This window comes from Papaver somniferum, chromosome 8 (assembly GCF_003573695.1).
Source record: "Papaver somniferum cultivar HN1 chromosome 8, ASM357369v1, whole genome shotgun sequence".
Classification (NCBI taxonomy): domain Eukaryota; kingdom Viridiplantae; phylum Streptophyta; class Magnoliopsida; order Ranunculales; family Papaveraceae; genus Papaver; species Papaver somniferum.
The window spans coordinates 97,543,202-97,558,066 of record NC_039365.1 but is presented as its reverse complement, the minus strand read 5'-3'; the positions used below and the strand labels follow the sequence as shown (position 1 = coordinate 97,558,066).

The 14,865-nt window shown below is 35.1% G+C and overlaps 2 protein-coding genes and 1 non-coding gene across 4 annotated transcripts; all 3 read left to right on the top strand.

Annotated features, from left to right (window-relative positions):
• The first annotated feature begins 5,967 nt into the window (after positions 1-5,967).
• On the top strand, positions 5,968-9,147 carry LOC113304398. The gene is made up of 4 exons (XM_026553498.1): positions 5,968-6,318; positions 6,470-6,563; positions 7,936-8,142; positions 8,302-9,147. The coding sequence occupies exons 1-4, from the start codon at positions 6,244-6,246 to the stop codon at positions 9,039-9,041; spliced, it is 1,116 nt and encodes a 371-aa protein (XP_026409283.1). The 5' UTR covers positions 5,968-6,243; the 3' UTR covers positions 9,042-9,147.
• Positions 9,148-9,326: 179 nt separating this feature from the next.
• LOC113304687 (origin of replication complex subunit 4-like) lies at positions 9,327-13,125 on the top strand. Of its 2 annotated transcripts, XM_026553828.1 has the most exons (16): positions 9,327-9,589; positions 9,680-9,770; positions 9,863-9,919; positions 10,039-10,086; positions 10,458-10,508; positions 10,616-10,659; positions 10,780-10,843; positions 10,976-11,062; positions 11,273-11,364; positions 11,456-11,537; positions 11,729-11,814; positions 11,904-12,016; positions 12,124-12,216; positions 12,312-12,379; positions 12,489-12,635; positions 12,771-13,125. In XM_026553828.1, the coding sequence occupies exons 1-16, from the start codon at positions 9,480-9,482 to the stop codon at positions 12,798-12,800; spliced, it is 1,263 nt and encodes a 420-aa protein (XP_026409613.1). In that variant the 5' UTR covers positions 9,327-9,479; the 3' UTR covers positions 12,801-13,125. The 2 variants fall into 2 exon arrangements, with proteins under 2 accessions (XP_026409613.1, XP_026409614.1); XM_026553829.1 differs by lacking the exons at positions 12,312-12,379; positions 12,771-13,125 and having other exon boundaries at positions 12,489-12,629.
• A 151-nt stretch (positions 13,126-13,276) lies between these two features.
• Positions 13,277-13,360, top strand: TRNAL-CAA. Its single transcript has one exon. It is a non-coding gene; the product is annotated as a tRNA-Leu (tRNA).
• The last annotated feature ends 1,505 nt before the right edge of the window (positions 13,361-14,865 follow it).

Genomic DNA, 14,865 nt, shown 5'->3' with positions numbered 1-14,865 from the left:
CCCGCCACTAGGATCACCAAGCCCTACCCTCAAAACATGGGTTTGAGATTTGGGGACTTGATCCGGCCCAAGGAGGACATCCATGGGTTAAAAAGGTATATGCGAGTCAGGGGATGGTAAAAGGATATGAATTAAGGAATAAAGAACGGGTTAGTGAAAGGGAAATGGTAGTTTGGTAATAAGAGCATCTCCAATGGAAGGGGTCAAGGTCATTTTAGGTGGAGGTCTGATTAACACTTTTTTTTTGTTGTTGATTATTGCTAAATGACAAAAAGTAATAAATATAAAAAATTTCAACTAAAGTTCATTTCGAATCCCCTAGGTCATACCTAACAAATTTTATTTAAATATAAAGACAAAATGATGATATGGACTTAACACCGAAGGTCATGGAGAAAGTATAATGTAGACTTTCTCCTTTACCACCACTTAACCATGTATATCATATTTTTTTGTATAACCTTCATCCTTGCGTTGGAGATGAAAGTTTGGTAGAAAAGATCTTAAATCCTAGGTGACATGCTATTTTAAGACCTTTACTCTTTATATTGGAGATGCTCTAAGAGGAGCTAAAAGACGTATGTCATCGTGAGGTAAGAGAGAGGAATATAAAAGGCAAGGGGATAATACTTGGAAGGGCATCTTCTTACACTTTTTTTTTACTTATTAAGGAATTGTACTATACTATGACTGGACCAGATCCTCTTAATAATTTTGCCCCTAAAACACCTAACAATATCAAATTGATGGAGGAGATCAAGAACTTAACTTCTTTGGAAGATACAGATTGTGCTAATCTAAAGGCTTATTAATTTAGATAAACTCTTGATCACGAGGAAGAAGGAAAATTGAATTGTTTGCTTGAAGGATAATGCTGGGGATGTTATTACAGAAAAAAGAAAGAATTAAACAGACGACGCGATCAAACAGAAATCGATGCGTGATGAAGGGACTCTTTAGATTAATCAAATTATATTTTTGATGTTAAACTTTGTTAGAATTATTTTGATTTTTATTGATGATCGGGTTTATCCTGAGGTCTAAATAATTATCTTATCCATAGTTGTGATTTTTCGGAATTGCGTGGTCTGGATCACTCGTTTATAGTCGTTATTCGTAAGAATAATTTGAGATCTGAATAAATTATCTCTTTTCGAAACGATCTATCAGTTAATTTTCAATATTTCTGTTCCACTAAAATTTTATAATATAAAAACACTTCCGATCTGCATTATTTTGGTATCAAAGCTGACAATTTTCTTTGCCTACGATTGAGAATAATCTTGTTGATCAATGGGTTACACGAATGGCCTTCCGCGTATACCCTAAAAAGGGAGAACTTGTTGATCAACCTATGATCCTTTTTGAGTTCCCATCATACCTCATGCTTTCATACGGTACATTTTTTTTTTATCACGGAATCAATTCATGTTTTTGAAGATTGTCATCAACGATTCACACATGCAGAACATGGTAGCGGCAAGTTTCGGGGAAGAATTTTCTCCAACACTGGTAGAATGATTAAGGGACTATTTTGATTAATTGAATTATATTTTTTATGTTTAACTTTATTTTGATTTTTATTTATTGTCAGGTTCATCCTGAGGTCTAAATAATTATCTTATCCATAATTACGATTTTTCAGAATCGCGAAGTCTGGATCACTCGTTCATAGTCGTTATTTGTAAGAATAATGGTCTGAACGATTTATCTCTTTTCTAAAAATCTATCGGTTTAATTTTCAATATCTCTTTTCCAATGTAATTTTATCAAAATAGAAAAGCTTCCGATCTGCATTATTGCGCTTATTCCTAAAGCGATTCAGAGAAACCGTGTTATATGCTTATTAGTCTCTTGCTTGTTGTCTCATTTTCAATAATTAATAATGGTGGTATTTTTGGGAACATAATAAGCAGTTGTGGTTTGCGTATAAAATTCTCTAGTGTTAGACTTGGTCATATTAGTATGATCAAAGTGTCAAGGAAGTATATTGAATTACGAAGTATAACGTTTATATTTTTAACTTCGTAAATGCGACATCGACATAATCCATGTAACTTGAAATTTCATCCTAGGGAACTATGTTTTATCACACTGGTTTAAGGAAATAGATATACGAACTTGTTTCGTAATCGAAAGAAAATCAATAAGTTGGTCAGGTTTTCTGTGAAGATCTATTGGATTACCAATTCGAACATAAGGAGGGAATTCAGATAGAACCAATCTTAACTTATGTTGAGAGTCAAGGTAGATCCGGTCCCTACTTATCTTTGGATACTTGGTAGAATAATCCTAGCTTTTGTTCGGAGTCAAGGTTATTTTTATAAAGTTCTTACAATTATACACCAAGAGGTTTGTGTGCACGTACATAGGTATCTGTATTTGGACAAACATGATATACATGATGACGTTCATAGATTTAGATATATTTTGTACAAAACCATTTCGGCTTCTTCAGAGTTTTATTCTATCAATATCACCCACCTGAGTCACTCTTACAAAACCCCAATGAAACATAAAATAATAGAAGCATTATGTGAAAGCTCCAAACATGCCATCATAATCAATTTTTTCCATCTAACCTATTATTCAATCTCTCTTATTATTCAAAAATATATGATCATACTAACTTCAAGAGCTCAATTATAGCTATAAAAACCCGTCAAAAACCATTTGTGCCACCATCAATATCAACAATTATTGTCGTTCCTTAAACTACAACAAAAATGAATCTTGGGTTTAAAAGTTTATTAGATATATTTTTGTGTAGTTGTACAACCAATAGAACAAACATCGGTAAAGTTTTCATTAATTGCTCAATTTAAACATCAAAACTTGTGAATAGATCTACTCCAAAATAAACATAATGTCATATTTTTTGTCCAATAGTTTACTTTTTAAAGGCCTTTATATTTTAGCCAACATAAACGATAAGTGCATACTTTACATATTCTAAGTCTCGGATTCATGCTTATATATGATATAATTCTCAAAAATTTATATTTTTTATTCTTCTATTTTGTGTGTCATGTTAGGAAAATCAACCAAAAAAGTGGAATGGTTATAATAGTGCTAGGGAAATAAAGTCTACAAGTGAAACTTGTTCAGATTCTTAACCCTTTAGCTCTATCTAGCATAACGAAGAGATGAAGCCAATAAAAAAATAATGAGGTCAATCGGACATCGGACGAGGTGTTTTTAGCGGCTTAATATAATTTTTTAGCGACTCAACTACATTCCATATCCGAAGTCTGTTAGTACGTTAGTGTTTATAGCGGCTTAATACAATATGGTGTTCAAACTGGACGAGATCCTAAGGTTTTACTGTTAGATTGCAGGTTTCCTTGTTAACAAAATTTCTGGTATCTTGTGTTAGTATTTTTTTTTTCTAGATTATATTGTTTAATTTGAATAACTAAAATATTAGAGTAATACGTTAATCAACTAGGTACTTCTTAGCTTGATAATAAATATCTAACAAGACTTGTTCTTGTTGAATTCAGATCTTAGAATATAGATCATACAATAATTTTCTTGATTGAATTTTGATCTTAAATGTTGAAGTACGAACCAAGTTGACCTTGGAAAAGATTTGTACTTTAATTGATCATTTCAAGGATTCCTTGTTTTACAATCTGAAATAGGATTTGGTTTCCGAACGTATTGCTTATACAAGGATTATTCATACAAATTCACGAACTAAAAAGTAGGTGGTATATTAGGTACACTCTCATTTTCAATAGAAATCTATATTCTTAGACGGATCTCTAGGTAAAATATATATCAAGCAAACCTCAACAATTAGGATAACTTACTCTCTTCAAAAGTTATAGAGATTCCTAATTGATTTTACCTCATAAAATCAATCTACTTTAGATGTCAATCTTTCGGAACCACAAAATTAGAGCCGAAGAACTTTGTGTAGTTTTAGTCAATCTTATTTCTCAATCAACAGTTCTTGAAATGGTCATATAACATAAGAGACATGACTTTAGAATATACAAAGACTTCGAGGATCAAGAGATATCAAGGACCTATAAGGTGAAAGATAGTCTGACCAAACTTCATAAATCCCTTAGTGAAGACTTCAAAGTCATAACCAATTTATGTTTCTCAAAGAAACCTAGGTTTTTAGAAGATGACTCTACCAGCAACTAGCACAACGTGCCTGGATTGAATTTTCTTAGTTGTAGAGAGTCCTCTATATATAATGATGAAATGCTAGGTTGTTTAAAATTCAAGCAATTGTTTCTTGTGATTAAAGAAAGTTGACGAACTAATTTCCATGTTTATGAATTACTTTGGTCCCAAGAAAACTTTAATGTCTCAATGACGATTGATTGCAAGGAATGAAAACCATGTAAGCATGTGAGAAGTTTGCTTTGTAATACGAAGAAAAATGTGCACTCGCGTATTTGTCGATTAAAGAACTGTTTATGAAAGTTACCTTATGCATAATTAAGTAAGGTCCGTGAACCATCAAGAAAAATTGGAGTTCAGTAGCACCCAAAAGTAGAACAGTTCGCGAACTAAGAAAAGTATTTCGCAAACTTAATTTGCACGTAGTTCGCGAACTTAAAAGTTCATATGTGCTAAAATGATATGACATTGTCTCAGAATATGAAATGGTAGAAATAATGTATAAATATGATGGTTAGTCTTCACATACCTTTGTTGATGAAGTTCTCATATATGTCTTCATTCTTCAATTTTCCGGGGTACTCGTTGATTTCTGATACTCAACTATCATGTTCTAATCCTAGTCGGAGACTGACTTTATTACACTATACATAAAGAAATAGTTTAAATCATCTAACACTGACAACAAGCTTGACATACCAATACTTGTATGTTTAATCGAGCAATGCTTAACATTAGTTTCAAAATAAAAATATTGTATTTAACTTAAACTTACTTTTAAAGTAGTTGAAATTAACTATTAAATATACTAACCATTTCCCTTCAACTTCACCAAGTTCATTAGAGCCGTCAACGTTAACAAATTGTAAGTTTTCTTCTTTGTCCATGAATTTCTATAACTTGTAAAAATCCCCTTCCCACAGATTATATTGTTAATCATTATATTTTGAAATGTACTGTGAAAGAATCTTACCCAAATATAGTAATGTTTTTTTATGAAAGATATTTTTTTGTACATTGCTTTCCCACAAAAATACCTTGAATTTCTCTTTCTTTTTCGGTTGCACGTTGGCTGCTTATCATGAAGTAGCCAATGTTAAAAGAATTTTTTGCTACTTCTTGGGCTTCTCATCTATGTATTTTTATTTCCTTTCGTGTTACAGATACTTTTACATTTTACAGTTTTACCAACATTCAAATTCGAATTCGAATTTGGAAAAGGATTACCACTAGGTATTGCCAATATACCCTTGTACCAATACTCTCCGCATTTTCTTTTCAAAAATGATTTTATCAAAGATCAAGTCAATTTAAAAATTAAAATTTTCAAAAGTTGAGTTTTTTTCTAATTATTCTTACCACATCAAAATCTTTTTCGCCGTTTCTTCTGGCTCGATTGGCTTGCATGATCGCCACAACATAGATGACCACTGCTTTATTGATTGAATGGAAAAGTCCTAACAACCATGTAGTATCGTGCCTCTTGAGGTTAAGTATTTCTTCACAAAAGTTTACATGAATTTTCTCGCAAAAGCCGAGTCCTTATTGTTAAGCACCACTGGTAGAATCTTGTGTGAAATGTTTCTACAAAATGATTCATCTTCTTTTATAAAAAACTTCGAACCTCAAACTTGATTATTACTTTGACAAAGGTTGGGCAACAAAAGGATTCGAATACAACTGTAAGCTTCGAAGACTGTGCCGTTTGATGGCAGACACTATACCGCTTGGCAAAACTCTACTCAGCGGCGCATTCTTTACTGCTCGGTAGTATTTTTACCGTAATTCACAACATATACTTGCTGGTTTTTGCCAAGTGATTTTGTCACAAGTCCACAGACTTATAGTGGACTCAAGTTGCAAGTTCACAACTTGCCCCAAGTCATATGCCAAGTCGAGTGATCTTCTTCTACTGAACACTTTCTTATTATTCAGCTGTTTCCTTTTCCAGTATAACGAAAAAGCTAAAACCCTAAAGCTACATATATAAGCTCTGCTGTAGAATTAACTTAAGTTCTAAGGTAGTTAATCCCCAATTCATAGAATTTTGGTGATCAATCGATAAATCCTCTTGTCTCTTGGTTTTAGTATCCTATCAAAGAAATGGGGAAAAAGGAGCAAGAACACCTTAATCGCATCTTTGTTACGCATCTAAACACCATGCATGAGACCTTCCAGGTAAAAATCATCATCCCTATCAAATTTTATCAACTCAAACTAATTCAATTTTGATTTATTATTTTTTCTGTCCGCCTAAAACCCTAGTTTTTTCTTTTCGTGTTTTAATTCTCTAATCTTTGTTATCTGATTCAATTCTTATTTTTTGTAGCTTTTGGAAGATGCACCTCCTTCTTCTCTTGAGAAAGTAGATTGGCAGGATGTTGTAACATTGGGGGGGCAAGTATCAAAACAAGCAACAATAGGTACACTGCCTCTTCCTTCTCATAAGCTTTCTTACATACTTAAATTAAAATGCCTTTTTTTTTTGTTTTGCTATTGTTTAGTTCAAGTTAGTTGAATTCATGAACTAAATGGTAGAGAACAGGGATCTTAAGATTAGTGAGTAATCCAATTGCACCGAACATGTTGTTAGGTTTTATTTAGTTGATTCATTCTTTTCCAAGGAAGGTGGTGGTATTTGAAATGCTTGATGTATCCTTGACCTGTGAGGAGAGCGGCAGTCAGAGGCCCCTTGTGATCTTGTTTCTTAGATCAGTTAGGTTCTTCAGCAAAATGTATCAAGCTGTTTTTATACTGGTAAGCTTGATTCACATTGAGGTTAGTGGCATGTATAGCTAGCAAATCAATTTTGCTGTAGAGAACAGATTGATAGAGCGGTTGAGACTTAAGTTTGATAACCTTTTTGATTACCTGATATTTGTAAAACTAACAGGACCTAGGAGCTGTGTCAGGGGACAGGGCTCTTTATTTCTCTGATAAAAGCACTTATGAAGTGTTCTTAATTAATACTTATATGCATTTTTAAAAATAAATTATGACTTCTTGAACTACTTGGTAAACTCAGGGCACATATATCTGCTAGAAGATGCAGTCTTGGTGGTTTGGCACCAAATGAGTGATAATCTTGGAAACATTTTCAGTCTTAGTGCTTGGGCTCATTCCATTCAATTTTCAGTATATAGGTATTGGATGTACTTGCTACGTTCTACCCGAAAACCATCAACTAGTTGTGTAGATTTAGTTCAGGAAACCATGTACCTGATTGTGCTTTTCGTTGAGGGCAGATATTATTATTCTATGAAATAATGCATCCTCGTATACATGTGTTCACATTTGTGGAATTAAAGTTCTCGCACAGCTTAAGATCTTCTGTTGTACCGAGGAATAAAGAAACACCGTTTATGAACAAAAGAGAATTCCAAAAAGTACTGAACAACTGTCCAGCAAAACTTTTAACCAAAAGGAGGTAGTAGAGGTACAGAATTATAAAAACTAAAAAGAGATTTTACCAGACCTCATACTTTATCCGTGTCATCCTTTAACCACACAATGCAAAGTAGAAGTACAGTTCTTGTAAAAGGGATTGTACTAGACCTAATATATGTCCACATTCCTTGTCAACTAGTCTGGTGTGCTTATATGTTTCAGGCTAGGCAAAATCTGGCGTCACTAGAATCTTCACATATCCACATTTTCTTACTAGAGAAATACTCCCGGGTCTTAGTTGAAGCATCAAGCATTGTTAGTGGTAGAAAAATGAATCAGAGAAATATTAGTTTGCTAAGATCGTTTTTGTAGAAGTCATTGATGGCGTTTTTGGTTGTAACAATGCAGCTGGAATGCTTTGGAGTGGAGCACCCAACATGAAAGAGTTGGAAGAGAACATGGGGGTCTACTTTAACTTGCTGCAGGGATTCCTTTTGCTGGCACACAGTAACAAGATCGGTGCGGGGCCAACTCTTTCATCCTATATTAATGCATCTGCAAAGCACGTTGCCGATACAAGTTATTCATTCTTTAAAGAGGCTGTCTCCTCCTTTGGTACGATTTCATCCTTTGTTTACATTAGCCTAATCTACTTGCTCCAGATCTACTGTTTGGGTACTATTGCATCTAGTTGCACACCAAGTTGAGTTGTGTTAGAATGTGCTCGTCGCTTATTGGAAATTTATTCCCTCGGAACATATAATTTGCTTGCAGGAACTAATAGCAAAGATCAGAAACTATCGATCCCGCAGTTAGCAGGTACTGTCTGGGAAGCGTGTGATTCTCTTAAAAAAACTCCTTCCACAAACTACACAGCCGTTGGGCGAGCCATCACACAAGTTGCAGTATCCATGAAGGATGTACTGCGTGAACTAAAAGAGTTGAAACCAGCCTCAGTTGAAGATCCAACAATTGATAATACTCCTGACGAGACAACTGCTCCAAGTGAAAGCGATGATGATGCCGATGATGAGGGCGGTGACCTCGGAGAAGACCTCTCACCTGAGGAGATGAAAATCGCAGAATCAGCTATTATTGTTGTGTCCGACACTCTTACAGCAATCAAGGAGCTTATCCGCTTTATCACAGGTTTGCTTAGGCAATCAAAACCCGCCGATAATGATAGCAAATCAGTAGATTCATTGGAGGGATTATTAAGGCTGTGTAAAGGAATCGGAATTCAAATTGATGAGCTTGGTGCATGTTTGTACCCTCCACAAGAGATTCCTGCATTGAAGCTGGGAGTGGATAAAATTTCAGATAATGTTCGTGAAATTCAAGCAGAGATTCGTAAATTTGAGGGAAGTTCCTATGATAGTTTATTTCAAGCATGCGAATGTTTAGCGACTTCACTGACCAAAATGAAGACGGAATTGGATTTGTCCGAGACAAGAACCAAAATGCAGAATCTGGCAGTCAGTAGTTGGGATATGAAAGGAAACTCATTACTGTAAACATTTTCTTTTTTGATTATTAAAAGTTACTGGTAGTCTGCAAACTTAGTGATGAGAAATCTGAGATTATAACGGTCCATATATATATATATATAATCGTTTTGTCAATCCTCTTTAAAAACGTTTGAAACTGTAAAAACCAGTCACGGCCTATATCGGCCATATCCCCAAATCCATGTCTCGACATTTTTTTCCAGCCATTTTCCACCTCTTCTCTGTTTAAAACGTTCTTTACCCCAAACGTTTCGGACCGTAAAAAATCCTATGTCGGCCATAGCCCAAAATCCCAGTGCGAGTGTTCTCCTTTTCCCGCCATTTCCCCCTCTTCTCTCTGTTGGCCTCCTCCGTGGTTTGATTTTCAGAAATAGAGAAATTAAGAAACCCTAATACTCAGAAACCTAAGAGAAAACCCTCAAACACTCGGGAAATTATCGAATCATGGAATTATCGAAAGCAGCAGAGAAGGCTTTAATTCTACTCAGAAGTAGGATTTGTAACCCTAATTTCGTTTTCTCCGCTTTATCTGATAAACCAGACAGTAACTACAGGTTCGATTTTTTCTGTTTTCTGATCAACTCAATGAAGTTATGGTTTTTTTTGGAAGGGTGAATAACTAATTGATTTTGATTTGACTTCAGTAAATTAAAATTCCTACTCTCAAGCTCAGTCACTGAATCCTGCAATAACTCTGTCCTGCTTCTTGGTCCTCGAGGTTGTGGAAAAATCCCTGTAAGTGTTTGTTTCTCATCCATTTAGTTAAGATGATTTTCAAAAACTGGATTCCCAATTTTATGCAGCCGTGTTTTGGTGATTTGTTTCAGGTGTTAGAGCTTGTTCTACAAGATTTACAGTCTGAGCATCCTGAAACAGTTTCAGTGGTATTGACATATCGAATTCATTTATGGTTTAAATGTGGACAGCCAGTGGAAATTATGTTTTATGTGATGGTCTAAAAGGTATAAGCTAATTTGAGATGTATGTATGTTTTTTTTTTCAGGTTAGATTGAATGGGATATTGCATAGTGACGATAATTATGCACTCAAGGTCATGTACTTATGCTTATAATCCCTATTACTCTCTTCTGAATTAAGTTTCTGATTGACTATTTGGTATCTAGCATTATAGTGCTTGTAGTTGTTGTTCACCCTATTCTTTTCCTTTACCATTGTACAACATATGTGCTGTTTTATCATACGAGTTAGACACGGAAATACTAAATGGATACCCTCTAAAAGTTGTGTGTTGAATCAACTGATGGGAAGTATGTGAATTCTAATTAGTATTCTTGTATGAAGTTTTGGCATTTTTTAGGTTTATCCAGCATTAAAAAATGCTATAGTCATTGCCCAGTTTCAGGGGGAAACGATTAGTGGATCATTCATTTTAAGTTTCTGACACACTTATTAATCTTACAGGAGATTGCTAGACAACTTTGTTTGGAACATGACTTGGAGTTCTCGAAAATGGTATGGACACAAGCTTCATTTTGGTCATAATGATGCACTTCAGATCTGCATATACTGTGCTTTTTAATATCTTGTTTTAATTCTCTTGGATATGCATGTTCCACTAGGCCTCGTCTGATGATAACTCTCAGTTCATGATAGCCATGCTGCAGTAAGTGGATCCTTTTTCTCTTCATAGATAACCATAGCATATCTGTAACCTTTTCCTTTTCAAAATTTTGCTTGTCCATTTTCTGTGCATTACTAATTGAAGCATTTCTTTATCCATCAGAAAGTGTGGACTAGATCATAGAACACTCATCTTTGTACTTGATGAGTTTGATCTCTTTACTCAGGTAACCCTACTAGACTCTCATAGTAACAATGGTACCCAGTGAAAAATCACCATAGTTTTGATTCAAGATTCATAAACCCCGACATCATATTCAATAACATAGTGATTGTCTTTACTCTCTCACTCTTCGCAGGGAAAGCAAAGACTACTCTATTGCTTGCTAGATGCAATGCAGTCTGTAATGTCACAAGCTGTAGTTGTCGGTTCCAGTTGCCGCTTGGTGCGCATAAACCTTCTTCATCTTATATCACTTACTTTTATATGTCAATGGAACAATCCAAAATCACCTGACTGCAGATACGTATCTTGGCTTAAAGTTATATTTTTTTGGCACTCAGCAGTTTCCATAGAAAGCCTCTTACTAATACTGGAGCTCTGTTAACCAATTTTTTCAAGTTACCTCTGAGGAAGTTTTATGCTTGTGGTGCAGGATGCAGATCAACTCCTAGAAAAGAGAGTAAGATCGCGTTTTTCCCACAGGAAACTATTGTTTCTTCCTCCCTCTAAAGAAGACATACAGATGTGAGGAATTCTGAACTCCCCTTGATTAGATACGACATGATTGCTTCTAGCCACTTCTTCTAATAGTATGTTTTGCTATCTTGGTTTGTAGATTGTTGGAGCACATATTGTCTTTGCCAGCAGATTCAAATTTTCCTCATGATTATGTGGTTGAGTTCAATGAGAAAATTCGTGTATCCTTCGTGTGATCTTTCCATTCTTTTTGTGATTGAGTTTAAAAGTAAATCGAGTTCATTCAAGTCTGGAGAAACTATCATCCAGTCACAGTTGTATCCAGATTAGATGTAATTATCCTCGGACAGGATAGAGCTGCTGACTAGATCTGTTCTGTTGAATTCCTTAATTAAGGTCTTAATATTTACAGTCCATATTAGGAGATCAAAGGTGTAAAGCAATTCTTACAAAACTATCTGATGCTGATTCCAGTGTAAACAACTTGTTGAGCTTTCTGTAAGTATGGGAGGTTGAGTGTTAAACTATTTCATTACACGTTGATTTCTAATATGTAGTTTTCACTCATGCATATTTTTTCCATGCAGATTTCGATCTATTTGTAATATGGATATAAAAGAATCAAGGTTTCTTTCAACAAAGAACTTTGAAACTGCGAGTAAGAGCATCCATCAGCAACCCAAGCGGGAAAGCCTACAAGGTTCATGAACTTCATTGGTTTTTTCTGATACGGATTCTGCTTATACAAATCTCTTTCCTTTGCGCGTTTGTGATATCTTTATTCTTTTCGTATCTATACTCGAGCAGATTGTTCTATTTTAGAGCACTATATTCTGGTATGCATGAAGAGACTGGAAACTAAAGAGCAGAACTCCTACAACTTCAATTCTGTTATGAAAGGTGAATTCCGGTTGTAAAAGCTGTCCTTTTATTCAATAAATATGTCAATCATGGTATTCATCATTGTGATATTAACTTCATCTGGTTTATTGCAGAGTACAAAGTCATACATGATGCTTTTCCTATTTATGTTACTCATTATGAAAGAGATAGATGCTTAATGGTGTGTGAAGTGTTTTACAAAAATCAATGTTAACTTGGTTTTCTGTAATAGGTAGTAAAATCTTCTTCCAATAAACTCTTCAACATATCTCTTGGTTGTCTCTTTACAGGCCTTTGAACACCTTGAACAGCATGGGTTAATCTCCTTTGAAGATGTCAGGGGACAGAATCCGTCTGTTCAATTTCGCTCAGTTAAGCTACTAGTCTCATCCCATCAGCTTCAGGAGAGCTTGAATGCAAATAGTTCCAGCATTCCCGTAAGTTTTATACTGTCTGATTTTTGTGATTGCAATCTCATGAATAATTAGTACATGAAATATAATGTTAAGGATTTAATTTATTAATTTTGATAAGGTATGGTAATGCTGAGGGTTTTATGTGTTCATGTTTAGGGGAAAATTCGGACACTACTAATGTCATAAGAGGCAAAACGAGAAAGGGATGTTATCAACGATGCTGGATGCATTCTCATCAATAATGCTGCATGTTAACACCCTGCTGGAGGACTAGGAAGCATTTACCATTTTTGTCATTGGCTGGAATAGATAGCTTCAAGCGTGTGGCAACTGTACCTGGGAGGCTGTAAGCAGAGTTCCAAGCTCATCCAATTGCCATTTAAATGCTCCTGATTAATTAATCAAACAATATATAAACCTTAGTCCTCAAAAAATTACCTATGTTTATGCAAGCGTGTCACAAAAAATTACTTCTGCAAGTCGTATCATCAAAAAGTTAACTTTGTTTTGGAAATTATTCGTTTTGTTGATTCTAGGCGTTCATGTGCACACATTACTGATATCCAACTACTTATGTTAGTTGTTTGCACGTACATTACTAAAATTTAGAGTTTAGACACTGGGGTGGTGGTATGTGATTGGTGAGCTGGGAATTTCAACAAGTCAGGTTGGCCGAGTAGTCTAAGGCGCCAGACTCAAGTTCTGGTCTCCGAGAGAGGGCGTGGGTTCAAATCCCATATCTGACATTTTTTAAAAAAAAGTTTATCCCCGAAAAAGAGAGGGCGATTATCCCCGAAAAAGAGAGGGCGCGGGTTCAAATCCCACATTTGACATTTTAAAAAAAAAAATTTATCCCCTTTTCGGGTTAGTTCATCATAACTACTCCTAGCGTGGATTGCTCGAGATTTGCAGAAGTTAAGAGTATATGAGTTCATAGAGCTGGTTTAACTAACATCATCCACGATAAATGATCTTAAAATGCAGGGGTATTAAGTACATATCTAACTTTTTCGTTCGCCAACCTATATGGACAAAACTTAACACAAATAAAACAATCGGAATTCTTCCAAGTAATTAACCTTGTTATCTATCTTTCAAGATACGAATTCTAGAATAACTAGTCTCGTAATCGATTACAATTAAGCGGACGTCTCTACTAAGATTGAATACGTACAAAACTGTGTAATTCCAATTATAAAACGCAAGATACCAGAAGTTTTGTTTATGAGGAAACCGCAATAGCAGAAAAACTCGGGGACCTCGTCCAGATTTGAACACCAAACTGTATTAAGCCGCTATAGACACTAGCCTACTATCAGACTTCGGACTGAAATATAGTTGAGACTGAATCCACCCTCCAAGCGATTCAGTTACAGTCGCGCTTCTTACGTCTCTTGAACCTCGCAAGGCTCTAAGCAATTGATTCCCTTAGCTGACGTCCTTTACAGCCTAAGACTAGTTGCTTCAACCTAAGTTAAGACTTTTGATAACAATCTTCCTCTAACAAATAAGCCTACCTGATTTCCGTTTAGATCAAAAATCAAGGTGAGGAAATTTGTTTGCAATAGAAAATACTAGTAAAACCTCACAAATCCGGAACTTACGACTCCTGAAGAGCAGCCTAGATTCTTAACCACCTATAAAGAACAATCTTCAAAAGATCAATTAAGATCAGTTTTCAGATATCTATCTTGATGAATCACAAAGTCTGAGACACGGAGAACTTTGTGATTACTATATATCTTGCCTGGAAGAGATTATGAACACCTTGATAATAGAAAAGCAAGAAAAGGATACACGAACTATCCATGTAAAGATATGTTAGAGCATTGCTCGGTCGAACTCACAAGTGTTGCTATCTCAAGCTTGTTGTCAAATTTAGTTGTCAAAACTATATTTTGATTTCTAGTCCACAATTAGTTAAGTCTCGGACTAGGATAGAAATGTAGCTGAGAAGCGGACATCAGGACAATCATCATTGCAATCTACCGTTTGAAGGCGAAGATCAACCGAAGCTTTTGGAGAACTTCATCAACAAAAGATAAGTGAAGATTGAACCACCTATTTCTCAAGTTATATTTACTTTTCTATCCTTGAGACGTTGTCGCGTAACTAATTAGACTATCATGCATATTCAAGAATTTCGAGTCGAGAACTAATTACCAAGTTAAGGGACTTCTCGAAATATAATGACTAAGCTTAATGAACATTTGTTCATACTTGATGAATTTCGGTTAAGAAAAATTTATTG